Source organism: Ciconia boyciana, chromosome 13 (assembly GCF_034638445.1).
Source record: "Ciconia boyciana chromosome 13, ASM3463844v1, whole genome shotgun sequence".
Taxonomy (NCBI): Eukaryota; Metazoa; Chordata; class Aves; order Ciconiiformes; family Ciconiidae; genus Ciconia; species Ciconia boyciana.
Window position 1 is genome coordinate 12,835,532 of NC_132946.1, and position 26,412 is coordinate 12,861,943.

The window sequence follows — 26,412 nt, forward strand, 5'->3', positions numbered from 1 at the left end:
CTCTCTTTGGCAGTTACGAGTTAGATGCTGTCAGGTCGTGAGAGGACTGTTAAGTTAGAAGAATATAAAACTATAAATTTAGCATAAACAAAAAATAGCCTTTTAATGTGTGCATACACCTCCCAAATACATGGTAATTTGAGATAAAATTTGGCCCCTGAAATTCCTTGTTCACCTTCATAACTCAAAATTAAGCAGTTCTGGTGGGGTCAGTCCTGACCGGAGGAGAACAGGATGCTGCAAGATGCAGTGACAGAAATTCAGCTGCTGACATTCCTCTTGCTAAGGTTTTCCCAATAAGGACTGCACATTTAGTTTTGAATCGCCTTGAGAACTAACTTAATTAAAGCAGAGCAAAGAGAACAGGACCATTAATGACTGTCTTCACCTGGTTTTCGTTTTTATTGCTTTAACCAGATAAATAAACTAAATCTAAGCAAAAGCTGAAGACTTTGTTGGCCAGCGTCAAAAAAACCCCCCAAGTTTAAAATCTTGCCTTTTATTGTATTTTGATATAGGTAAAACCTTGGTCAGCAAAGAAATGCCTCCACCGAAGTCAAAGGGGGCGCAGGCCCGCACGGCTGCTCCAGGAGGGCCTCGTTCAACAACAGGGGAACAGAAAACAACTTCCAGGGCAAAGAAACAGCCAAAGCCTGCCCACGCTGACCGCCCGGGCTGCTGCGCGCTGCTGCAGTGCTCGGCGGAGGCGAGGAGCGGGCACCACAAGACGCCTCCTGCCCCCGCCAGCCCGGCGCGGCCGGCCCTCGGGCAGGCGGAGCGGGACGCGGCTGCCGGTCAACGCGGCAGAGGCGCCGGCGCCCCTCACCGCCGCTCCAGGCCAACCAGCAGCGCCGCGGGCGGGCGGCGCTGCGAGGGGACGCGGCGCGGGTAAACAGCCGCGGCCCGCGGCGGGGGCAGGCGGCGGGGCGGGGAGGCGAGGGGGCGGGCAGGAGGGGTCCTGCCGCGCAGGCCGGGGCTGGCGGGCTCGCTGACGGCGGCAGGTGCTCCGCGCCGACCGCGACAACGCGCCTGCGGGCTCCTTCCGGAAAGTTTGCGGGCGGGAGGAGGAGGGGAGCCGCGGCGGGACTGCAGCAGCCGGGCTGGAAATGCCCCTGGGGAGCCTCCTGCCAACGGCGGGGCTGCGGCAGCGCCGCTGAAGCCCGCGCTGGCCGTCCGCCTGCCGGGGCGCCTCTTCCTCCGGGGAAGGAAGGGACCGAGGCGGCCGCTCTGCGGCTGTGCCGCCTCCGCGCCCCTGCGGGGCTCGCCTCTTCCCAGGGTCCGGCTCCGGCTCTGGGGTTTCGCCCTTCGCTACCGCCGGGGCTGCGGAGTGCGGTTCGCGCCCCCCCGCTCCCGGCTCCGCGCCGGCGCCCGCCGCTGCCGCCCGCCCGCCCGCGCCGGCCGGGGAGGTCGGTGCCCGCTGCGGCGCCCGCTGCCGCCGGAGCCCGCCGCAGCCCCGCACGGCTGCATGCCCGCCGCGGTCTCGGCACGTCTGGATTCGCTGGAGTCCTGGGCCTTCCATGCGCTGCTGGTGCTGCCCTATATGTTTTACGTGGGCTTGTTCTTTGTCAACGTGCTGATCTTGTACTATGCCTTCCTGATGGAGTACATCGTTCTCAATGTAGGCATCGTCTTCCTGCCCGAGGATATGGACCAGGCTCTGGTGGATCTGGGGGTGCTCTCCGACCCTGGCTCCGTGCTCTACGAGACGGACAGCGAGCTGGATGTCTTTGACGGGTACTTGGAGTGACGCCGCGGGGCGCTCCGAAGCGACTGCGGGGTGACGCCGCCCGGCCCGGGGCTGGGGCCGGGTGTCCCGGCACGGCCGTAGCTCGGGGGCCGCCGCGGCCCCGGGATGCCCTCGCTGCGTCTCGGCTCCTTCTGCGCAGCATCTTCCCTTCCAAATGTCCCCCGCTCCCCCCGGTGCAGGGCCGGGGCGGGGCCGGGACCCGCTGCCGCCGGGCAGGGCCGCGGACACGCAGAGGGCTCGCAAGGGAAGTAAGTCATTTCCTCGGGCTCGCCCTGGGCAGCGGCCCGCGGGGCGCTCCCGGCGCCGCTCGCCCGTCCTCCCCGTGCGGGCCCGGCGCGCCCCGGCCGGCGCGCCATCGGGCGGGGGGGCGGCTGCAGGGCTGGGGACAGCCCTCCCCGGGACAGCGGGGGGGCAGCGGCAGGGAGCGGGCGCGGTGCCGGGGACAGGCAGGGCCGCAGCGCCTGGCGCGGGCGAGCCTTGCGGGCAGAGGGCCGGGGTCGGGCTGCCTGCGGGGCGCCGAGCGCTGCCCGGCCGCCCCCGGCGCTTCCTCCCGCCCGGCACCGCCACGCAGAACCCAGGGGCCGGTGGGAGCCCCGCTCCCTGTCTGCTGCGCAGCGAGGAGAATGTCTTTCCCTAAGGACTAATTTTCACAGTTCTGAGCCACTGCAGCTGTTACGCTAGGTATTATGTTTACAGCTGTTCAACCACTTTGCTAATCCGGTCCTGAAAGCAGCTCTGAATCGAAATGAACATGCAGGCTAATATTTATTCAAGTTCAGAGACCATATTCGAGCCAGAAATACATCTTAATCAGATGCCCTTTAAAACGTCTGTCTTGGAGAATAAGAAACCTACCCGGCTCACCATTCTTCTCACGTTAATCGTAGCACAAGGGTTTGCTTGATCCATTTATTGTTGCAGGTTTGGGTGATACTAAAACTCTGGAAATGTTGTAAGGATTTAGCATTTTAAAACACTGAAATGCAGTTGGGAAGAAAATCACTATTTCTAGCTAGAACTTTCTGTGCCAAATGTATGTTAATGAAAACATTCACAGTTTAAATTAAAATGTGTTAGCAAATCTGCCAGTAGAATTTTTAGCAAAATATTGTCTGTAAATTTGAAAACGAGTTCAGGATACCTTTTTATTTTCTGTTTGAAATTATGGAAATAGGAAATTCTGTTGTAAGGTTACAAACATAACCTTGGTGAACATACTATACAAATACCATTTAACATCAAGCTATTTTAATTAGTCTTCTAATTTTAAAAAACCCAAACAAACCTTTCCTGTAGTGCTGTCCTTCATACAGGTTAAAACTATCTCCTCAATATTTGTATTCAGATTCCATATATAGCAATAGTAGCTGATTTTGGTCAATAGTTTAGAAGGAAAAAATGGGGATTTTTGGTGTTGGAGTAACATTGATTGCACAAACAGCTGAACAAAGCTTGGTCAAAGGCACATGGGAGCATAACTGTGTGTGTGTGTGGGGGGAACAGGTCTTTGTTGCTGCTGAAGGAATTCCACTGCATATAGTTGTTGCAAATGAAAGTGTCCATGCCAACATTTGGTGGTCCATCCCAAGCAGCTGGATTAGAATCACTTCTGCTAGAATAGAAGGTCTGGAGCAGAACTAAACTTCCCACAAAACACTGTTGGCTACTTTTGTGGCTGTCTCCTCCTCTCCCTTTTTAGTTGGGCAAATAACACACATGCTCTGTATTCCACGGAAGAAATTCCTAAAAACTAAAGGAAATTTAAGCAAAATCTTTGGTGCAAAAAGCCCCAGCCATTTTCTCTGCCAAAATACTTTTCCCCAAATCCCAAATCTTATTACTCCAACACCATCTAATACAGGGATTAAAAATATTTTTTTAATCACTTTTTTGCAGGATAGGATTTGTCAGGAGGAGTTGCATCTAGTTCTCAGGAAGTCTAAGGAGAACAGGCATAATTCTCCTCAGTGGATTTTTCCTACTGCATGAACACACAGTTTGATAGAGCGTAGGGTCTGAGCACAATTCTGTTCATGTAGATAAATGGGCTTCTTAAAATTTTCCTTCATATGAATAGGATAAGCAGCTCTGCAAGCTTCTTGATATTCTAACTATAAAACCATGTCACCTCCATATGTAGAAATCAAAATGCAGAGGTCTTCACAAAGCTCAGAAGTAAGTCTCAGTCTATATCCACCTTGAGCTAATGGAGCTCTGCACCAGCTCCAGCCTTGATCCATTAATTTGGAGGGTGTCATGTTAGATGGTGGTTTCCACTGAGAATCAAATCACAAATCTCTAAAGTTAGATCAATTATCAGAGAGCAAAAAATATACTATTACTGTGCTTCATCTATTTATATATTTAATTATATTTATATACACATCAACCAGGCTACAAATTGCATAATGATTTAACTACCACGCAAAGACTCAGCATGTGACCATGAAAAGGAATGCGTGTTAATATCCTGGTTACAGGTTTCTTCACTGTTCTGTGCCATTCCTCCTCGCCAGTTCCCTAGCAAGGCAGGCAGAAGAGGGCCCTAATTTGGAGTTGTGTTTTCTGCTTTGGGAGCAGAAGTAAGGCACTGAAGGGGAAGATTTAAATCCCTTTGGGTCCTAGCCTGCAGTGGCCCGAGTTCTGTACCAGTGTTAACCCGTGCTCTCCATAGGCCTGGGAAGGCTGCCCACCTACCCTGCTCACTTAGACCCAGAAGTGCTGAGGATTCACAAGACACTGCAGGAAGAATGGGTCTCAGTTTTAGCAGCAGAGATGAAAAATACAGAGGCATACTCTTTGCATTAAATGTAAGAGGAGTGCTCCTCATGTGACTCACCAGTGATTAGTGAGAACAACTAAAAAGCTATGATTAGCCTTAGCTGAAACCTTGCAGAGTGCTCCTTGCATTTGGAAAGCGATGCCTTGCACCCAGGAGGTGAGTGGCATGCGTGACAGGGAAACAAAGGGGGGAAATCCCAAGAGGCGATTCTGCAAAATGTGGAAAGGCTAATTTAGATGTAAAAAAAGAGCATGTGGACCAGAAAAGCTCTGTTCTTTCTTGCAGCAAACCCCTCACTTGAATAAACTCAATAAGAGCAAAATTATGTCCAGGTTTCTGAGCATAGTTGGTGGCAGAGATTGAAGGTAGACAACTAAGCAGCTCAAAGCTTCCTATCCTATTCAAATGGAGAAATCCATCTGTGTAAACAGCAGAATTGAGTTTGCTCATGTCATTTCCTGTTTTAGTGTGAGTGTGCCAGGTCCTTTATTATATTTGAAGTCCCCTGGAATAAGGTGATATGACTGTTCTCCTTGTACTTTCTTAAAATCAGATGTGACTCATCACAAAGTACTCTAATCAGAAAGAAAATGAGCAAAAGTAATCAATAATGAAAACTGAATAGGAAATACTGGATTTATTTAATCTTACAATGCAAGCATTACCTGTATTTTTTCATGAAGGTGAATTATGATGAACGTCTTCAGGGAGCAGAATCCAGTACTCAAAAACTTGTGACTCAGCACTTCTGCTGAATGCTAGAATCATCTAAATCCTGAATCAAAGAAATAGCTTTACTCACTAGCTCATCGATACAGTGCCAATTAGAAATGTACGCTCAGTATCTATGAGAGACAGCATGGCCCAGTGGAGAGGGAAATAAGCATTCTGGACTCCTTCCTGTGTCTGCCACTGATGTCTTTTGTGAGCTTAATTCACTTGTGCCTTCATTCCATCTCTCTAAAACAGAGGTGCCATGTAAAGGGACAGATCAGAAGAATGTTATCACTAGCAGTGTCAGGACACACATAAACACATCAGAATCCACCTCCTGACTTCCTCCTTTTCAGACTTGGAATCTTAAAAATAATGAGCACAGTGATCCGTTACTTATTTTACTTCGCCATTTTTCACTATGCTCTTCCCTTATTTAAGTAGAAATCTCCATGTAAAAAAAAAAAAAGGTGGCTTGTTGATTCCATGATACAGTCGGCTATTTTATATGAGTTATAGTAACAACAGGATTAAGAGATTTTTAGAACTGTGTTTTGAATTCTTAGATGTTATTAAAATTAATAGAAGTTGAGTGCTCAAACTCACCTGATGGCTCTGCTTTAAAGAGACTTCTGTTCTCTGACTCTTCTTAACAGGAATTCCATCCTAGATGGAAGGAAGACAAAATTGTGGTTAACTGATGAACTGTCCATACAGACTCATTAACTACAGCCATGGACAGTCCTAAGTGATTTTGTACCAAATGCATTCATTTATAGAATGCAAAGAGAGGAGGCAGATTTGTAAAAAAGTTTTCCAAAAGCTGCTGTTAATAACATGAATTAAAATGAGGCATAGAAAATAAAGAGACATTCAATTTAGGATAGAAATAGTTCAGGCCTGAGTATTTCATGTGTTAAAAGCCCCAGCCACAAGTGATTTTAAAGAATAGTTAAAAAAAAATTCTGTGGTTCTTCCCTACAAAAATGAAGCTTACTGTAATCAACTTGCTTCAATAGGTGGCAATAGCCAATTACCAGTTTTAAGCTGTCAAATAAATTAAAAAATGAATCCAATTTAATTCTTCATGTTTGTTTCCTCTGGAGGAGGGGCGAAGTGACCCTATAGTTCAGCTAGCAACCAGCAATCCTAAAATAGAAGAAAAGAATAATGTGTTTAGAGACATTTAGTTTGTATATTTGGCCAGTCCAACTCTTTACATTTGTCCCCTTGTACTGATTCTAGTTTATCTGGAGTACAACTGTCCCAAATAATTAAATAGTACACAGAAGTGGCTAAATCTTTCCATTTCTTCAGGGAAACTGTCAAACTGTCTTTCTTTTCCCAGTTGATTTTTAGTACTTTGGCCACAAACTTGGGAAAAAAATAGCTGAATAGTTTGAATGATGCTCCCTGAGGACACAAACATGTTTCTAATATATATGATAAAAAGGGTGCAGACTAATAGCAGCCATATATGGAAAATAATGATATAATGGAAAATGATGACGTGCACTGAATGATCTATTGCTGGGTAAAGCTTTAGTTCAGTTAATAGACTTAAGGCTATATACTCTTTGAAGGGCCAGGAAAAAAGACCCGAGGCTTGCTCACGCAGCAGAGCCCAAATAGGCCATGAGATCTGAAACACACTCTTGCAGAAAGTCAGGGAACAGAAAGCAGACAATGTCAGGATGCAAAACAGAGTCACTGTGTCTCCTTTGGTCCAGCCTGAATTGTGAAGAACAATAACTTCACAGACAGAGTTAACAAAAATATTGTGACTGAGTTCTTCTTCTAATGCTAGAGTTACACTATAATAGCCATACTGTTAAATGCTTACAGTATCTTTTAGGCTGTTGGAAGATTATAGTTCTGAGATTTTAAAAATATTTGCTACCCTTTTGTTTTCCATTATTTTTTGAAATTTTTGAAATTTTCTGTTAAAAATTAGGTTCACATGAAATTTCAAGGACAGACTTTTAATCAGCTGAATAGAAAGGCAAGACTGAATATCCTGGTCAATTGTATCATTCACACCCCATTTAATATCTGCCACTACAAATTACAGTCTTGGAGTAGCAGCCTTACAGCAATATTTGAAACTTCCGTTAGACAGCTTTATACTTTGCTTTGGAGGTCCAATACATTTTGCTGTGCTATTTTTAAGTCAGCCTAGAATTTGATCTACAATGCAGAATACTAACAATCTCCCGGAACCGTCTGCTGTAGATCAGAGTTTTTAGTTCAACTTGGAAAGCAATCAGATAAACATCAAATGAGTAACCTGTTAGAGCTGCTGTTTCCCCTTTTCTTGTTCTTAGTTTAAGAGACAGGATTTGGAGCATATGATTCCTGTTAGCAGGGTGCTGTAGCTGATTGATAGACATTTGACAGAAACACCTCACTGGACACAAAAGTGCTTCTTGTTTCTGACCTACAGTAAGTGCACACCAGAACATATGAAATGTCATGATGAGTCAGACCACGATCACCCAGCCCTGTGTTCTGCCTCTGACAGGGGCAGGGGATGCTCTCTGGGAGAGCACATGACCCTGACCAAAACCTGCAGTCTGTTCTCTTTGCGCTTTCCAGAATCCACAGTGGTAGAATGAGGCATGTTAGAGGGCACGTTGCTGCCCAGCTCTTTAGCAAATGTTTTCCAAACCCACCACCTTTTGTGCACTCGATGTTATGAAATCCTTCTGGAGTTCCTTGCTATCAGTACAGCATCTGAATACCTGAAAGAGATTATTTTCTGCAGTCTTGAAGATTTATCTGTTCACTCTCTTCTCTGGGTCACTAATGGTGATGTTGAATAAAAATTGGTCCCTGGTATACCCTGCTACTCACTTTTTCCTACCAAGCCTTATTCTTTGCTTCCAATCTTTAATCTGCTTTCAATCCATAGAAGAACCTTTCCCCCAGTACTGTGTCAACCTGTTTGCTTTCGGCTTCCTGTAATGCCTTTGTTAATGATACCGTCTTCCTCGGTCTGTCCATGCTCATGCAGAACACGTGACCATCGCATTTCGTTCTTCATTCAGACTCCTCGTAGATTCTGTTACGCCTTCTGCGCCTGAAATGGTGGCAGCCCTCCTGCCGCAGGGCCCCTTGTGCCAGACAACCTGACGTACGATCTGCTGAGCCTCTGCTCCAAGCGCAGACAGTGAAGAACAGGAGAGAGGCTGTGTTTTGCCCTGCAGCGCAGTTGAGAGCCTTCTCATAGAGCTCCATGCTTAAAGCAGATCTGTTAGCAGGCCTGTAATGGCTTCATACCACAAACTCCCTTCCCATTATACAACCGGATTAGCACCTTTACCGGGGAGGATCCCCTGCCTTTCCACGCTGCGCAGGAGGCCTGTAACACTGTAAGGGGGAAGGAGGGAGGAGATGTCCTTCCAGAGACTTGCTGCACACAGCGCAGATGGTCTCCTGAGCTGCCGGCAGCCAGGGGACCTGCTCTTGGTCTTCTGTAGCTCAGCTCTTCTTCAGCACAGATTCATCCCCAGACAGTCATCCCCTCTCAGAGCTGCATCATTCTACACTATATCAATTAGTCATCCGTAAGATCACAAGACCAAATAGGTACAGTCACTAGTGCCCAGCACCTCATAATCCACAGCTCTGGTTCTACTTAAAGAAGGCTTCTCAGGCCTTGTGTTTACCTCTGATGATAGTAAAAAATCACCTCTTAATAGCTGTCGGATACTTTGACCCAGCCAAGGCAAATTAGATAAACTGGGATAAAGCGATATAACAGTAATTTATTCTTGTCAGTAAGACCAAGAAGTTACCCCAACATGTTATTTAACTCCGTAACTACTTACCAGTGGATCCAAAATGCTTTGAAGAAAGTGACTCTAAAGAAAAAAAAGAGAAAGTGACCAAAATCAGAGGCTACATCAAATGTAGGCAATACATAATTAACACAATTATACAAAAAATAACAACAGTCTATTGAACAGTGTCTGGTTAAGAAACTGTAGCCAGTTCAAAAATCAGTTTTAATAGGTAGGTCTAATGATATCAAACCTACCATAAAACAGTCTATCCCACTGTATGTCATGGCTGGTTGTACTCTTAAGAGCAACCCTTACTAATTGACCTGATGGACTGTAGTTGACAGCTTACTCTCATACCCCTCACACTAATATTGTCATGCCTCTGTTAAAATTACACTAAGGACTAGTGTGCTCTAACATTCACAGAAACTGTTAACATTGATTTCTCTGAAAGGTTGTTCAGGCCTTTACTTCTCAAAGAATTATTCTCCATAGTCACAAAAGGTTTTGATTTTTAAATTTTTTTTTAAAGAAGTCAATGGCATGGTGCTATATCTGACATACACAGTGACTTCTCTGTTCATTTTAGGTCTAGAGGGTTACTCTGTATTTATGTGTTTTCTTTTAAACAGATTCATTAAACACCTGAAATGGATTATAACCAGGTTAATGGATCAAGTCATGGAAAGAAACTATACTCTGAAACGTAGAGATGAAAACAAGGACAAGGGGGCAACAAGAAGAGTTGTCATCAGACCTTGTTGGTTGTGACTTTTCTCCATGGTCATTGCCTCTTGGGTGTGCACTAACTGCAGTGATTCATGCACCATACTGGGCTTCCATAGGTAATTCTGGGATGGACTGTATGAACAAATAATATATAAGCTATGTTCTATTATAAGATAAAATGAAGATGTTACTCAGATTTGATAAACTTTTGAATAAATACCATGTCACCTGAATGGACACGCTCTACATACTGCTTAAGCAAGTTTTACAATCACACATTGAAAACTCTACCAGCCAGTAGTTCAAAGACAGCGCTCTCTCAGGGGAAAATATGCAGGAGGGACTGCAAGGAGATTCTGTTCAGGGCAGTATTACGGCAAGAACTGTGCTAGTAAGATATTTTATTTAAATTGTGAGTTTTGAAATAGATCAGAGAGTGAATTTTGTATGTCAGGTGGATTCATTATCTAACACAAGATACTTTGCAGATCGTTTAAGCTCATGTTCCTATGTACGGATGTGAAAGCAATGCAATAAAGACTGACCTTTTCCATGAAAAAGTGAGCAGTCATTTGTTGGAGTTGTGCTTTTTCAATTTGAACAGAAAATAATTGAAATATGCTTTCCAGGAAGTTCCAGTTTTCCTGGAAGTAGTTCCTGCAAGTAGTTCCAGATTGTTGAGATGGCCAGCATGTAAGAAATCCTTCTCATGAACAACTACTTAAAAAATCAGACCTGAACTGAAACACCAGGAACTGTGCACTAGGGGGGGGACACCCACATGTTATTGAGGGCAGGTATTATACTGGTTTTGTCTTACTGTATTTTTTAGAAAAGTCTAATTTTCATAACTGTGCAGTTGTTAAGCCAAGTTGCTGTACCAAAAACATTTCAGATAAAGCAGAACTGAAAATATTTCCCTGAACTCTCTCCATGCATTATGTCTGTCCTCTGCACTCTGTGTCTCTACCATCTGCTCCCAGCTCGGGCTTTCGGATCTGGACAGGTGGTGTCATGAGAGTCTCTTGACTACCAAGACAGTATGAGGGACCAGAGGGTGACAGTTTAGATCCCCCTTGAAACAATGACAAAGAAACTTGTATATCGAGCTCTTTTTTCCTCATACTCTCAGTGTGTTGCACTCAAATAGCATTTTTTTAACTGCTAGTGCAGTAGAAATTAGCTCCCAGTCCCCAAAATTCTGTGCTCCAAATGCAATTTTCAGCTGCTCCTGCAAGAGGTGAAGCACTGTCATTGCACTAAGTAACTTTTCTCCAAGATTGGTTCCATCAGAATCAGTTTGGGGCTTTAAAACACTGACAAGTGCTTTGTTCCGTACAACTCCTGGCCTGCAATGCAGGGATGAAGTCACTTAGGACACAATATTCTAACATGAAAAGATACATTTAGGGAACTAAATCCCCATTTAGGCACCTATATAAAGAACAGCCAAGTTTAAAAATTTGTTAAGCTTGTGTTCACATGCCCATTTGCTACTAACACAAGAAAGGCTGAATTTTGCTACTGAAGGTGGCATTCCTGCTGCCTATATAATTAGAAATTCATACTGTTCACAGAGACGGCTTACACTAATTTTTCAGGGTCACATGTATGCCATTTTAAGAACATGGTTCAGTTTGTCATTATAGGTACTTATTGCAGTATCTACTAGTTTGTAATCATTTCGCTGCAGTGGGTTTATGCCACACGATGCAGGGATCAAGCAATACAAATTCCACTAAGTAATTCACTGTGGAGACTCTGAATCTTAGATCAATATTTCTGATTTCTCAGAGCAGCTCAGCTTCATACATTTAAAGGATGGGGAGAGTACTCAGATTACAGGATCTGAATACCATGATAACACAAGCCTTAGCATTTTAACAAGGCTTCTTTGACAACAAAAAGAGCATAGGCATAAAGAGAGTAGCATTTTTCTCATCCTAAAAGATTTTTAGAACACAGATTTGATCAGAACAGCTTTTTTAGGGTAGCCAGTGAATTCAGTCCTCTATACATAAGGCACTCATTTGACAAAAGCATTTTGGGTAAGTTTTGTGCCACAAGAATATCCAGACTTTGAACCTTGATTAATTTTAGAACTTTTAACTGCAAAAAGTCTGAAAGGATGAAAACAACTTTTTGCCATTATTAGCAGGTGGCTTCAGTCAGCACTTTTATATCTTCTAATTCTAGACTTACAGTCTGTCAGTTGGCATTGCAAGATCCCATTGCCTGTTAAGAAAGAATTATTTCTCCATTTCCAGACCACTGAACTGTTAAGTGCCAGCAGGACCAATCTGTCTCCCTCGCACACAGTGCTTTCTGTTAACCTACAATACGAAGCCCTGAGCATGTCATTATGTTCAGAAGCTGGCAGTGGTTTCATAGCGTTTCCAAGAGAAAAAACAAAATAATTTTCAACAGGTACTACAAGCTACTGTAAAAAGGAATACTCACTTTTATTAATACTTTAAAAAGATGTATAAAGACAACCAAAACACTGTTTCACAATTTACAATCTATACATTATGAACATAGATCTCCCACTAACTCATAGAAAGGGAACTTCAGTATGCCCAACATGATTTTATCAATCCAGACAGGGTCCTGTAACATTTGGCTGCCTGCGTAATATTTAGCACATTCTCAGATTCAGTCACAGTGAAGTGTAGCCGCAGAATATATCCCTAAAGAGGCATTTGTCATCCAAAGCTTAGTTAAAGGAAGCCAAGTCAAGGGCTCACCATAGATCTGCATGGCTGGAGTGCCCCAGGCTGATGGGAACATCACACAAGATTTGGCTCAAACTACCTCCCATTCAAGCAGCTGAAAGAGGGGAATGTAAATGAGATTTTTTTCCATGACTCTGGCTAGAGTTTGGCTAGAAAGAACCATGCAGATAGTTAAGAAAAACACCACTTTCTAGTTACAATCAGATTCTCCATAGAGTTTTTCCACCTTGCTCTCTTGTACTATTACCTTCACGTACTAGGTGTGGTTCCCTGCTCTCCTTTGATAAACAGAAACAACAAACCAGACCTTCCTTCCTTCCTTCTTTCTTTAATTTGTCCACCCTCCATCCCTGCTGTCAAGATTCCGCAGGCACCAAAACTTTAGCAGAGAAGTATAATTTGCTGGAAAGAACATAAAGATTGGGGTCTTGAACTGCTTAAATTGGGGACTTTTTCAAAACCAAGTAATAGAGTATTGGAGAGGCTAGTTGAGAGATTCTAGTTTGCATAGATCCTTGGGTCAGTATTGTCAGTGCTTCCTAGCAGAAGAGATTTCAAGGAGGTTGTTGAGCTAACGCTGAGCTAACTGCAAAGTAGAGACCTCCCTTCCCAATTTGTGGCATATTGAGTATTCCAAGCTTTTCCCCTCCCTTTTTATTTTTCTGTCTCCAGACTGTATCTGGACAGGGAGCCAGAATGCTAGTCCGGACAATTGTCTCTCTATGATGATAAATTCTCTCCATGTTCACAGAGCTGAAATTAAAGAAGGGGGGGGGGGGAACCAAACAAACAAAAAAAAGAGACAATTGTTTTGCTATCGCAGTCAGCAGGACTGGTATTTGGCCCACGTATCACTGCGGCCAGCAGCGCAGACACATGATAACACCTCGAAATATGTTATTGTCTGTCATTGCCTAGTTATTCATAACTCTGTAAAAGAAGGCCACATAAACCACACACAGTAGTGATTTCACTGTCAAGTATAAAATAGATGCTTGTACATTTATGCTGTCACCTGCAAGTGAGAAATTAAATCCCAATCCAGGTATATGAATGACGAAAAGAAAATAAAAGTTCTCATTTGAGACAGAATAAAAACCTTTGAAGATTGTCACTTCGAGGATTTTTGTGCAATAAACTGAAGCTATCTGTATGCATTTGTATTTCTGTGAAAATGTCAGAAAAATCCTTAATAGTTTTCCAGTTTTAATTAATTTCTTCCCTTTACTTCTTTCTTTTTTTCCTAATCTTTTTGAAGGATTCTCTAACGAGAGTGACAGAAAATATCTTTCTGTCCCTTAAGATAGCATTGGTGATTAGCATCAAGAAAAGAGCCACTTCAAGATTCTCGTGGATAATCTTACAATATCAGACTGTTTTCTAAAACTGATCATTCTTATTTATGCTCCTGACCCTAGTACTTCAAATCAGTCCAGAAAGACAGGCAAAATCTGTAACATTGAGCTTTGGAAGTCCAAAATCATCAAACTGAATTTGATTGCAGTTACCACTGGCACCATGAAAAAATTAGATTTGATCTGTCACTACTTCAGATGTTGCAGGTCCAGCAGCTTGCCAGTCTACTCTCTGACAAATTGATGATGGAATTTTATACTATCAATATCTTGGTGATTCCTGGCCACCTTTAATGGTAATCACAATATCCAGATGCTTTTTTCATCTTTGAAACTTGATGTTGCTTAACTCTTCATCACTTCAGTAGAAACACAACTAGGTCTTTGAATAGCATTTTAAATGACCTTTAAAAAATGTGAACCCCATCATTCACCCACTTCAAGCATCACCCAGAAGCTTAAATGTGACTTTTTTCATTTTGCCACTATCATGAACATCAGCCACCAATTCATAAAGCAGCAAGAAGATAGGAAAACACAGGACTCCTTCCCCTCTTCTTTATGTTAACCTGTGAAATTATAAAAACAGAATATTAGATGTTTGCCCATCAGGTTAATCACCATTAACATCACCAAAACCATGTATTTGCTGTGCTCTGAAAACACAACAGTGACTGGTAGATGCTGGATGTTTCAAGTTTGGGAGACGGGATCCAGACTTCCTGCTGCTACTAATCCTCAGTGCTAATGAAGAAGAAAGTTTCCTCACATACTCAGATACTATACTAATGTGGTAACCAGTGCCACAGGCATGTGCTGCAAACGTGAGAGAACAGCAGTGGAGGGAGGTGCAAGGGGTTGTTTATGCAAAGCTGTGTCAAACACATCTTTTGCTTGGTGTGAAAGCTAACCCGTGTCCAAGAATCACCGACTTTCACAGAGCGGGGCTCTTTACCACTGAGTGCCATTGCTGTGTCCAGAGGAAAACCAAGGTCATTTGGGAGCGACCTAAATGTTCAGAGACTTATCACATGCTCCCCTTGAGTGACAGACACAGGAGGTTAGAGAAACCTTTGCTTTTGTAAGGTTTCCTGGCACTGTTCATATCCCTAATGTCTTCTTTCCCAAGTAGGTATAGTTATTCAACAAGACAAAGAGTTAGTTGTACTGTAGGGTATTAAGGATCACTACAATTTTTCACTGTTGCTGTATAAAGCTAGTCTGTGAAGCTGGTATGGCACCTGAGTCTTCCACAACCTGTAGCCTGATCAGTACCATATATATAGCCTAGTCTACAGCGGTCATTAGTGCACTGAGAGCAAGAGTCATGCAAAAGCTTGGCTCACTGCATGGTTTAGGGAGCCATTGGCAACTGCAGCCATTGCCAGGACCATTCAAACCACAGCTCAAGCAGCTGGCGATAACTCTGCAACGTGTTTTTTGCCATCTGAAAGAAAGCTGGAGGGCATCTGGTGTCTGGCTTGACTCTGGCTTCTCCTTCTTCACTGGGATCATTTCACTGATGCACCCTGCATAATTTTTTTTTAAGAGCAAGAGGAGCACATGGCAGAAAACTGGGAGCAGAAATCTTACACAAAACCCTACATTGCCATGTGTGCTGCAGCTCCTTCAGTCCAGGAGCATCAAGGCAGTCAGATCCTGGTGATCACCAGCAAACTGTTAGCAAATTGCTAATGATGCAATTATTTCAAGGATCCTTGAAACTGCAGGCAGAATCAATGAAGTAAAAGTGGCTGCCAGTGACTAAACCACACAAAACAGACTGAGAACAAGGAATGTAGGAACCAATGGTTTGCTCTGAGTACAATATAGGCACAGCTTCATAGCGAGACAAGCAGCTGTTGAGGATTTGTATTAAACAAAGGTAAAGTGAAAGAACTTACTAAAATCAGCACAAAACAATCTCTAAGGGGTACAGAACTCATCTATTAAACATGAGAAGTACACAGAGCTATTTAGTTTTCCACAACAGAAAAGAGAAGGTAAGCAGGCCAGCTGCCAGTCACTGAACTGGGCTGAACTAGGAGTCCTAGAAGAAGTCCATTCTCGTTGATGCAGCTCTTGCAGTCTGCTAGTGCTGGTGCCACGGAGACGGGGGATGCAAGGTGAGTGGGGAGAAAGAGGGCCTGATGTGATATTGATCTGTGCCACTCTAGGGCAGCATCTCTTTACCTAGCCACGCATGCACTTATACTGTTACCGTGCCTGCTGCCAGTGAGACCAGAATCAACAGCTGCCAGAAAAACAAATCTTGTTGTTTCACGGAGCCAGAGTTTATGTTACCTTTATGGGATCATCTGAATCTACACACTGATCCTAGAGTCCAGCTGCTGAAGGTGTTCGAGAACTCCATAGGGAATGGTGGGATTCCACATCCTGTAAGGGCAAATTCAGAAAGGAAAGAGATTCTAATAAGCGTAATTTGCTTCACAGTTTTCTTGGTGTGTTTGGTATGTTTGTGTTTTGGGTTTGTTTTTTTTTTTTTTTAAAGTTGCCTTTCCCTTTTGAATATCATTCTGTAAAAGTATTTAAGCTACGGAACAAATGAAAATGCATTTTCCTTTAGAAGAAAGCAGTTCAATCACCCATAACCTGGCTGACTCTGGTTATTGGACACACTACAGTCCTGTCTCCATAACTGTTCTTTAGCTTTCCATCAAACTCCCTTCCCCTGAATGTGTACTGGCAGCTTCAGTTTATTTAACCTTTAATGATGGCTGCTCATTGTTTATCCTTCAAATACAAGTCCTGCAGCACAGAGTAGGTCAGGTACTCTGGGTGGGTAGAAGATTAACAAAGTGAGGTCCGTGTAAACTATGCTTAAAGCAGGACAAGCTTGCTTGCCGGGGATGATTAGGAATTAATGCAGCTGAAACCAGAGACAACATTTTTAACATTTCTGTGACTGCTTTTGTATTTTGGTGAGGTCTTTTTTTGTGCCTCTTATAAATCTGACGAATACAGAACACAGCTTTAGCCTGAATTCTAACCCAATTTACAGAATGAAGATACAGCAAACAGCATATCAAGAGACTTACACCAAGTTCTTTATATGGGGACATTTTCGTAGGCTGTCAGTCAGCTGCTGGGCTCCAACACCAGTTATTTTGTTATACTGAACACTGAGGGGAAAAAAAAATGTTAATCCAGATGACATCATATAGCAGTAAAATCAAACATTTCATTCAAAATCAAAAATACTATACGGGCTTATCTGCAGATGGGGGAAGAAAGAAAAAGGAAAAAAAACCAAAACAGATCATTGATTCAAAAAACCTGTAATAAAATACTCAAAAGCTCAAACTGGAACTTCATTAAGTTAGTTCATCTGAGGGATTCCTTATTCTATGTACCCGAGGTCCTTCTCCAACTTCCCATGACCTTATTCTCCCACCTTAAAACTGATTTTTCGGGGTTTATGGTGAACCGTTCCTTAATCCTTTCTAAACACTGACTATCTGGACTCTGCATAAGCACATTTTCCCTGTGAAATTTCCCTGAAATTTTCTTCCTCAATTTCTGTCTCCTCTACCCCGAGCACAGAAGATTTAAATTTTCAGTATCCAAGCAAGTAAGCTTTCCTGGGCCATCTCAAAAGATTTCATACTCACTCTAGCACTCTTAAAGATCCCATCGCAGGAAGAACTTTCGCAAGATTTTCTGCTCCAAAATCACAAATGCTATTATTGTATAAGCTGCAGAAAACCAAACAGGTACAGTCACAATTGAATAATGGATAATGTAAACAGGTTATATATTAGATCAGGGAATTTCAGATTTGGTTGGTACATCTTAACTTCCAGTTTACCCGTATCTATTTGCAGTTAATATTTAAAACACAATTTAATATTTTCTGTATCAAGTAAGGCAAATGGCCACATCACTTCTTCAGCTAGCACAGCTACAGCAAAAATAGGTCTAGATTCTTAATGAATAATGAGAACATTTCTGTCTACATTAGATCAAATTAGAAATCTGCAAGAAAACGAAGCTCAAAGATTTGGGGCACAGCATTCAAAAGATTTCCATGTGAGCAAATTATTCCAGAGTTGCACACCACAGTTTCTTGCATTCCCTACTGAGACACTTCTTTCAGGCCTATGCCAGATATCTTAATGAAGTGGGATGGGCCATTGGTCCCATATCAGCAAACACACACCACCTCGGCAATGGCTTAGGGCTTAGCACTGCGCTTAGCAAGCTCCGCATAAGCTTGCAGTAGATCATGGCCCTGGGTGCACATTTGTACAGGGTATTATTCATAAGTGGGTATTATGGATTGGATTTAAAAATCAGTACAGTCCTTGTTATATTCCTGAGATATCCTTCTGTATATCTACACCGGGTCATATATTTCTCTCCTCTTCTCTCTAAAGGCTTTATGCAAGAATGAAGTCAAAAGCTTGGCTGCTGCACAGTGTACATATTTGTTCCATGTTCAGTAATTTCTGACAGAGATAGCAAGGTATGTTGTATAAAACAACTGAACAGGATGCAACTACTTACCTTAGTGTCTTTAACGAAGACAAGGAAGGAAGAGCTGTAGCTAGTTTCTCCGCACCCACATCTGTTATCTTATTCTGTGATAAGCTACAGTAAGTGATATCACTTTGTTAGTTGAGCACATTTATTCTAATTTATTACAATGTGGGGAAAATTCATTTTTTATGTCTTTTTTATATAATTTGGACAGTCTGTTTAGACCAAATGCAGGGAAGAAGAAAACTATGGCCCTTGAACAAAATAAGGAATTGCCATAGGATTAACCTATTTCTCTAATGAATGTACAGATTATGCATGTCTATAGACTCATTGGTCTTCCATACCCATAGGTTAGTTGTGCCCATAATTGTTAACACACAGTCCCTTAAGGCTCTAGGTTTAATCTATTTCTTTTCAAAATTTTCCAGAACTGTTAACCTGGCACTTACTTCAATGTCTCCAGTGATCTCAGGGTTGGAAAGACTTCAGATAGAGTCTTTGCTCCTTCATCTCCTAGGCCGTTTTCACTCAGAGCATCAAGGCTGGGTGACAACAAAGAGAGAATTAGCTTCCCTTTTAATCTAAATTTTTGTGGTTTATTCACCTCAGAGACCACTCTATATATCTTGAGAAGCTCCTCTGCAGTAGCCTCAATCAGCAAGAAGTATCACACAAATTACAGCTTCTCTAAAAAGCATCTTTCTGCTTCCTAAATGTACAATGTAAGAAATTTTTTTTTTTACTAGTTGAATGGCTTGACCCATTTCCTTTGATATGCAAATGGTAGCACTTAATGCCTTGCTTCTAGCATACAGTGAAGATTATTAAAATGATTATGAAATAGCTGTGTTCCAGCTATGCTGAAATGAGATTTCCTGTGCACACAGAAATACAGAACTGACAAAATCCAGCAGATGCTGTAAATCCCTGCCTAACAGCTCCTCCTCCAGATAGGGAGTATTAGAAATGAAGTTTTTCCTCATTCAAGTATCCAGATGGAAAGAGTTTTAGATAGTCACAATTTTAGACTATCTAATCTGACAGACAACGCTGGGATACATTGGACTCATTCCAATTTTAGAGCTTTATTGTTTTCCCAAAATATCATGAAAAGGCCAGATACAATACAGACACATGGCCAATGGGCTGAGCCAGTAAGGCCAAAGGCCCTCTCAAAACCCAGGCATCTTCCCACGGAGATGACGGCAGAATATTGACTATTGTTGCTACAATTGTTTCTAGCGTAAAGAAGCTTAAAATTCAGAGACAGCTGGTTTGACATGGATATGAGAGAATAAATAGTAACTGGAGTTCTAAAAACTCTATTTCTCATACTGCTCCTGGTAAAGGAAGGAACAAAGACTGTGAAAATATGTGGGCAGAACAAAACCAGATACTGGCTGAGTATGGCTTTTTTAAGTATCTTTTATATGAATCAAGTCCACAAAACTCAATCTCTTACAAGTTGTACCAGAAATTCAGGGTGTTCGTTGACACCAGAAGGTGCACAGCACCGGCACAAATACTGAAGTTAACCCCCAAATTTAACACTGCTTCTGGTTCAGGAGGGAGCCTGTTCTCTCCTGGGGCAGACATGACCGTCAGTCCCTCAGAAACCTCACCATGAGGGAGCCTGGGGCTCGGGCATGTTACAGAGCTTGACTGAAGAAATAAGTAATCTGCAGGCAGTGTTGATCAGTGCCGTGGCAGGAAGGGGGAGCACCCCGTGGGGCTCTGTACTAAACCTTTCCCACAAGCTTTTAACCACTGAGGAACACACGGGGAAGTGACTGAAGGGGTATCGAACGAACCACTACCAGGTGTCTCAAGGGAGATGAAGAGCGCTAGCTTTTAGTCTGCGGTTATATTCTCTGAATGTTTTTGTTGTTCAGTTTGTTCATCAAAGCAAGTAGTCTTGTTGGCAAATAAAACGTTTCTTGGGTACATGAGCTCCCCCATCATCAAGGGCTGCTGAGGAGCAACATTAGCAAGGTTAATCTTTAGCATTACTCACTCTAAATGCTGAAGTGATGGAAATGCTGCAAGAATTTCCACAAGTTTTAGGAATCCCTGTAGGCCACACACTGGACCCAGCCTGGAAGAAAATAAATATAGACATGCGGCAGTTTTTTCATGTGCTCAGAAACAGCAAAACTTATGAATTTTTAAGTTCTTCCCCTGCAGCTCCAAATGCAAGCTAGTTTACACTCCTTAGAAGCAGCCATTCCCTACAATCTGCAGCAAGGATTTCTGCTTTGAAGCCTTCAGATGAAGACCCCACAAGGCTAAGGTCAGACAGAGCAGAGCTGCTTGCACAGAAGCAGTGGTATGTGCATTTGCCACTTTTTTGTTACTCTTTGCAAGACTCATCTCACTTGTTTTAGATTCCTGTATTTCTGTTCTTTCTCTATTTTTTTCTGTTTTTTCATTTTAAGTATTATAATCTTGATAATGGAGATGAAAAAAATATTATCTTCTTTTTTTTTTCCCCAACTATTGGCAATTCAGATCAACTTAAGATTTTACTGCAGCTTAACGCATAAATTGAACTTTAATATTCCAGCTCCAAGCATTTTTCCCTCAGACACTAACCTCTTATTTGGAGTTTCCTTGGTATCAGAACAAGTTCAGCCTAGTTAAAAGGATCGGAATTTTAACAAAAAATTTAAAATAAAGGGAAAGTAGGAGAAGAAATGACATGAGAAAGCAGCATAAAATCAGAAGTGAGGCCAAGCATAGCAGTTCTAGACTGGGTCAGATGTGAAGAGCAGGAAACAGATGAAGATCTGATGAGAGTTCTCCATTGCACTGGTGCAATTTCTGCCCAAATTAATTCACATGCTATGGCAGGATATTTTAAACAATAGAATAGCCTTGGAGGCTGCTTACAGTTTGTGGGAAAAAAGAAACATTACTACACCTCATTTTTGAAGTCAGTGTTTCCAAGTCAATCTTCCTTCTTCCAGGAAAATGGTGCTAAATATTTTATTCGGGATGCATTCTCTGCCCTTATTCTCTCATGGCCTAAGCTCTGATAGGGCAGAAAATTACAGCAGAAGACTCAGATAGAAAAGTTGAGCATTTCTGGGGGAAAAAATATTTCCCAGGTAGTTGGATCACGATCAAGATATTTTATACTATGTGGCACAAGTTCTACAGCTGGTGGTAAGGAGCTAACTTGTAGTAAAATCAAACAAAATTGATACAACCATGTTGATCTGTATCACTGCAGGAGCCAGAAATTATGGGTTTTGAGTTTTGGCCATAACTTAATAAATCTAGTTGAGAAAAGCAAAATAGAAATAAATGGGGTTTACTTAATGCTTTACCATAAACTAACTATACATCAGTTCAATGACTGTAGCCAATATCCATGACTCTTCTCAGTCTTAAATGTAATCATATATCAATCAACAGAGAGGTATATCACTTACGCAAATTCTAGTTTTCTGAGGTTTTTGATGGCAGGAATTTCATAGCTGCTGCAACCAGATGCATCTTGCACACTAAATAAATCACAGTAGAACCGGAGTATGAGAAATATTTTAGCAACCAAGACAGTGCTTTAAAAACAATTTCTTCGTAAACTTTTACAGGAAATAAACCACTGCTGCATTAACTGAGGAACCAGGGAACTTCGGAATAACTTCTGCTCCAACCTTTCTTCATTCAATTAATTTCAATCTGATACTTGCCTTTCATAGTGCAGTCATTTGCTCTTTTTCCAATAAAATTTAAAAATACATTCTTCTAAATCAAGTATTTTCTGTCAAACACAAAACTTATTTTGTGTATATTTTAATCAAAGTACTCTGCCCGTGTTAAAATGGAAGTCACAATTTTTATTTTAAAAAACCCAAACAAAATAATTTATTTATGCATGCTTTTAATTGCAGCCAATCCCCTAGCCACATCATGAGCAGGAATGAAACACAGGGTTTATAGATGACATAACATGAGCTTTTACCTCCTGAGCTAAAGGACTGACTCAGGTCATTTGTGACCAGTGCAAAACAAGCCTTCATTTATGGCCCAGGTGCTACAGGGGGGAAAATATCAGTTAGCACAAGTTATGTAACTGAAAGCAATTGGAAGATAGCATACTCAGAGATTAAAAAGAAATCTGAAGGAAAAAAAAGACAGCTGGGTTTTTTCATTGGTAGTTTTGATAGATATTCTGCATGGTGCTGTCATTGCTCCTCCCTGCCATGACAACCACCGCACATCTGGGTAGGAGAACACTCTAATACAAGAGCTTGCACTGCCTTAGTTACTTCTCCTTTGGACAAACAGAGGACTCTCTTCTCCAGCACTGTCAGTGAACCCCCATTTTCTTAATTTGCTAGTATATTAAGAGGACTTTTGATCATAAATGAGCCTACCAGTTGATCATCTTCTCCTGCATCTCTACGAGGTCTGAAAGGTCACTGACGTCCTTCATTGTCTTTGCCTTAAAGGGATCAAGAACAAATTTCTCTGTTGATGTTCTCAGCAGTTCGTAGTCTTTTGTTTGTTCTAAAGATTTCCAGAGCCTGACTGTATCACTGAGGGAGGCCCTGTGAAGTGACAAAACATGTGAAATCAACACATACGACTGTTGTTGTTGCATGAAAGTGTCATCTACATACAGTCCTACGAATGACGCTATCTACAAAGCATGACCAACCTGAATGATGCCACATTCTTTAGGCCAACCAAGTCTTTTAGCCCTTGCATGTCAATGCTGCTGCTTCGCAAATCCAAGGAAAACTCTTTTCTTGACCTTTTTAAAATACAGTGCAGTACATGGACATCAGGTGGTGTAAGAACTACGCCCAGAAAAGACAGGTCTGGCTTGAGCCTTAAGGCCACATGCTGCAAAAGATAATTGCTTTGTGTTTCATAAATACAATGTAAAAGCTCAAGTAACCTCTCCAGACAGAGCTCATTTATCGGCAGCCTTCTAATATATTTCAAGAGTGTTTTCTGCTTCTTGGTTGACTGTTTTACATCCTTATTTGAAAGGGAGCAGAAGTAGGGGTCATCCTGGAGGAACAACAATCCAGCCAAAAATCGAGGCACTAAATCTAACCAGTTATAAGGTTTTTTCTTCTTGGATGGAAAAGACAGGTACTTTGTTAGACTTTTATCCTTGATCTCTTCTGCTAACATAAGGTGAAGCGCACCCAAGAAATTCTGAATGACAAAATCAGAGAATGTGCTCCCAAATTCCTCTTCTCCACCATCTGAATGTCTGGGGAATGCAAATGGCAGGAAAAATCCATATTTCAGAGCAAACTCTTTAACTTCCTTAGAAGGAAGATCATCACTTTTCATGGCACTTTGGTGCTTTTCTCCAAGATACCAGGCTATACGGGCTAGTGTAGCAAGACTGTCTTGATTTTGCATGGCTGTAACATCTGTTTGCATAGATATTATCTTTTGCTGAGCAAATTTCAGGAAGACTGTAGTAAGAGTTGAAGGAAGGCTTTTGTCTCCCATTTCAAGTACTGTTTCACAGAGAAAACAAACAAATCTACACATAACAGGGCTGTAACAATGACTGAACAAGTACTCACACTCTTTGATTAATTTCAGTGCATTATCACAGTAGGGTAATCCTTCAAAGTATTTGGTTATGTACAATTCTCTCTGCTGAGGGGAAAATCCTACTATTTCAATAGTCTTATCCACTTTGGACACATACTGGTACACCTTGTCTTTTGGTCTTGCTGTAAGTAATAAAGTACAACCATTGAGTATCTTTTTTTGGATAAGTCCTGAAAGCAGCTCCTTTATACTGCACAAGTCTTTTTCAGGCTGCCTGGCTGAGCAACGAGGAACATTCTCATGATCATGCAACCCTTCAAAACCATCAAAAACCAAAAGGACTTTAGTAGGATTTTGCAATATATACTCAAAGATCTCCTTGCTTCCCTCTTGAGGTTTTACAAAAAATTCAAGAAGCAGATCCTTCAGGCTGTATCGTTTCTCAGGCAAGCTTATTTGTTTGCAGTCAAACCAAAATACAAATTCAAATTGAGAAAACTCTCCATTGGACCAGTCCTGGCAGATCTTCTGAACAAGAATGCTTTTGCCCATTCCTGCTTTTCCCAGCACCACAATCACTTTAGTCTCTAAGTCTTTACCTCCCAGGATTTGAAATATTTGGCTTCTTTTAAGGGCTGCCTTTTCCTTCCCTTGCAGACTGCAAGTTACCAGCTCCTTTTCCATTGCTTTTATGCTATTCTTCCCAGTCTTGGTTTCAGTTTGGCTTTGAACAAGTGTCCCATCAATAAACAGGCGATCAAGAGTTACTTCACGCTCCATGGCCACAGATTTGCACACATCTTGGAAATAATCCATAAGTGATGTACGGAAAGCTTCCACTGGCTCTAGAGAAATAAAAAGCACACACAAACTGAAGAAAGCAGTCCACAAATTACAACATTGCTTCAGGGTGATTTAAGTACATAACTGTAATACGGTCAATATACATCCCATAAAGCATGTAGGTCTGGATTTATCCCATGCAACTGCAGGTACTTAAATTAGGAGCACAATAGACACTTTTAGACCTATGAACTGAATAATTTTGGAGGTATCTACGCATATGATAAAACCAGCTAAGTACACTGACCACCTAAGTAGGTACTACAGCTAGATACCTAAAGGTAGACAAGTCTAATATCTTAAAAACAGAAATTGTGCTCAGACACTCGCAACAGCTTCACAAATTATTGAATAACAATCCTACAACATGTAGCTTTTCTGTATGGAAAGAAACACAGAAAAATTAGCCAAAAATACTGGAAGTTTTAAGTTCAAGAGATCTAAACTCACTTGGTCTTTTGAAACGTTCTTCAGAAGGAATTATGGGAACTCGGACTTCCTTGAGCGTTTCTAAACGTGGAGAAACAAAACAATATACTTGAGGAAGACACCTAGATAGTCATTGATTCGGCTTTACCAATTTTAACAATAAGACTAATGCAAATTTTCAAGTTCATTGCAACATATATTATGTATCATCCAGAGAAAGAGATATTTTGCTTATTTTACAGGGGAACGGGAAAAAATCCTCACACAAGCACAATTCAGCTGACATGAACTGTTGCAGAAAGTATGACACCAAACAAGATGACAGCTGTTCCGACAGTTGTATGAAACAGAAGACCTATCATAACAAGGTGACATCCACTGTTCTTTTCAAATGTCAGTGTTTTGCATAAATTCACATTCACACATAGGTCTTCTTTATGCCATCAAAAGCAATAGCTTTCTTTTGTTATTCCACACCTTGTAACCAAGCATTAAGGATGAAAGTCACAGAGAAGTGACTATTGGTAACAGAATTTACCCATTACTCTTCTTGACAAAGTACTGTCACTGTCCAATTTTCTTTCTTTTTGCCTGTTTGTTTTCAAACTACGGCAGACCTTCGCACTTGGCCAGATGAGCAGTGTCTGCCATACACAAAGAAATTGGGAATTTTTCAGAGAAAGCATATTTTTTACAGACTGGTAATAACAGAGTATCAGTTTTGACAAAACTTTTGGTAGGAAAAGCTTTGCAGATGCAGGACAGAATTTAAATTGACAGAGACTGTAACAAACCCAACCTCATCAATAGTCTTATGGTAACCACACTCAGTGGAGATGTGGAAAAAACAAAACCAACAAAACCAGGTTGATCTCCCTAGATTTGTACAAATGTATTTATTACCATAATATTTGGTTCATCTTGATGTAGAATGTGGTTTAAAAAAAAATACAAATCTTAAAGTTTCAGAGATCTGGAAATCAGTTCCTACCCTGCATGCCAGCAACAGATGGAATGGTTAGAGTTCAAAGTTGCTTCTAGCAGGGAAGCACCCACAGACTTCTAATAAGCAAGTCCTTTTTCCAGTGAAAGAATACATTTGATATAGAGATAGCTCTCCTCCTTGTAGAAGAAAAATCAACTTAAGATATTAAATAAAGAGGGAATGTGCCTGTTTTCAGGCAAGTGTCTGTTTTTTGTTTACTATTTATTTTATTAAATAAAAATAACAGAATGGAAAACCAAGACAAGCTGTAATGAG

At 41.8% G+C, this 26,412-nt stretch overlaps 2 protein-coding genes across 2 annotated transcripts in view; one reads left to right on the forward strand and one right to left on the reverse strand.

The window, feature by feature from the left end:
• The first annotated feature begins 976 nt into the window (after positions 1-976).
• Positions 977-10,304, forward strand: DEXI (Dexi homolog). The gene is made up of 2 exons (XM_072877964.1): positions 977-1,995; positions 9,661-10,304. The coding sequence occupies exon 1, from the start codon at positions 1,466-1,468 to the stop codon at positions 1,745-1,747; it is 282 nt and encodes a 93-aa protein (XP_072734065.1). The 5' UTR covers positions 977-1,465; the 3' UTR covers positions 1,748-1,995; positions 9,661-10,304.
• The window catches only part of CIITA (class II major histocompatibility complex transactivator), a 48,639-nt gene continuing 32,069 nt past the window's right edge, over positions 9,843-26,412 (reverse strand). Inside the window, exons 12-23 of the mRNA XM_072877965.1 lie at positions 25,173-25,232; positions 23,017-24,724; positions 22,733-22,906; positions 21,785-21,856; positions 20,365-20,445; positions 18,800-18,892; positions 18,375-18,458; positions 17,480-17,563; positions 16,907-16,990; positions 16,152-16,244; positions 14,286-14,416; positions 9,843-9,889 (exon numbers count right to left, since the gene is read on the reverse strand). Of these exons, the coding sequence (XP_072734066.1) occupies positions 16,172-16,244; positions 16,907-16,990; positions 17,480-17,563; positions 18,375-18,458; positions 18,800-18,892; positions 20,365-20,445; positions 21,785-21,856; positions 22,733-22,906; positions 23,017-24,724; positions 25,173-25,232 (2,513 nt within the window). The 3' untranslated portion in view covers positions 9,843-9,889; positions 14,286-14,416; positions 16,152-16,171. The remainder of the gene's footprint in view (positions 9,890-14,285; positions 14,417-16,151; positions 16,245-16,906; positions 16,991-17,479; positions 17,564-18,374; positions 18,459-18,799; positions 18,893-20,364; positions 20,446-21,784; positions 21,857-22,732; positions 22,907-23,016; positions 24,725-25,172; positions 25,233-26,412) is intronic.

Bases quoted from the DNA above. Each gene is read 5' to 3' on its own strand.
- DEXI (XM_072877964.1), top strand. From the start codon at position 1,466: ATGCCCGCCGCGGTCTCGGCACGTCTGGATTCGCTGGAGTCCTGGGCC.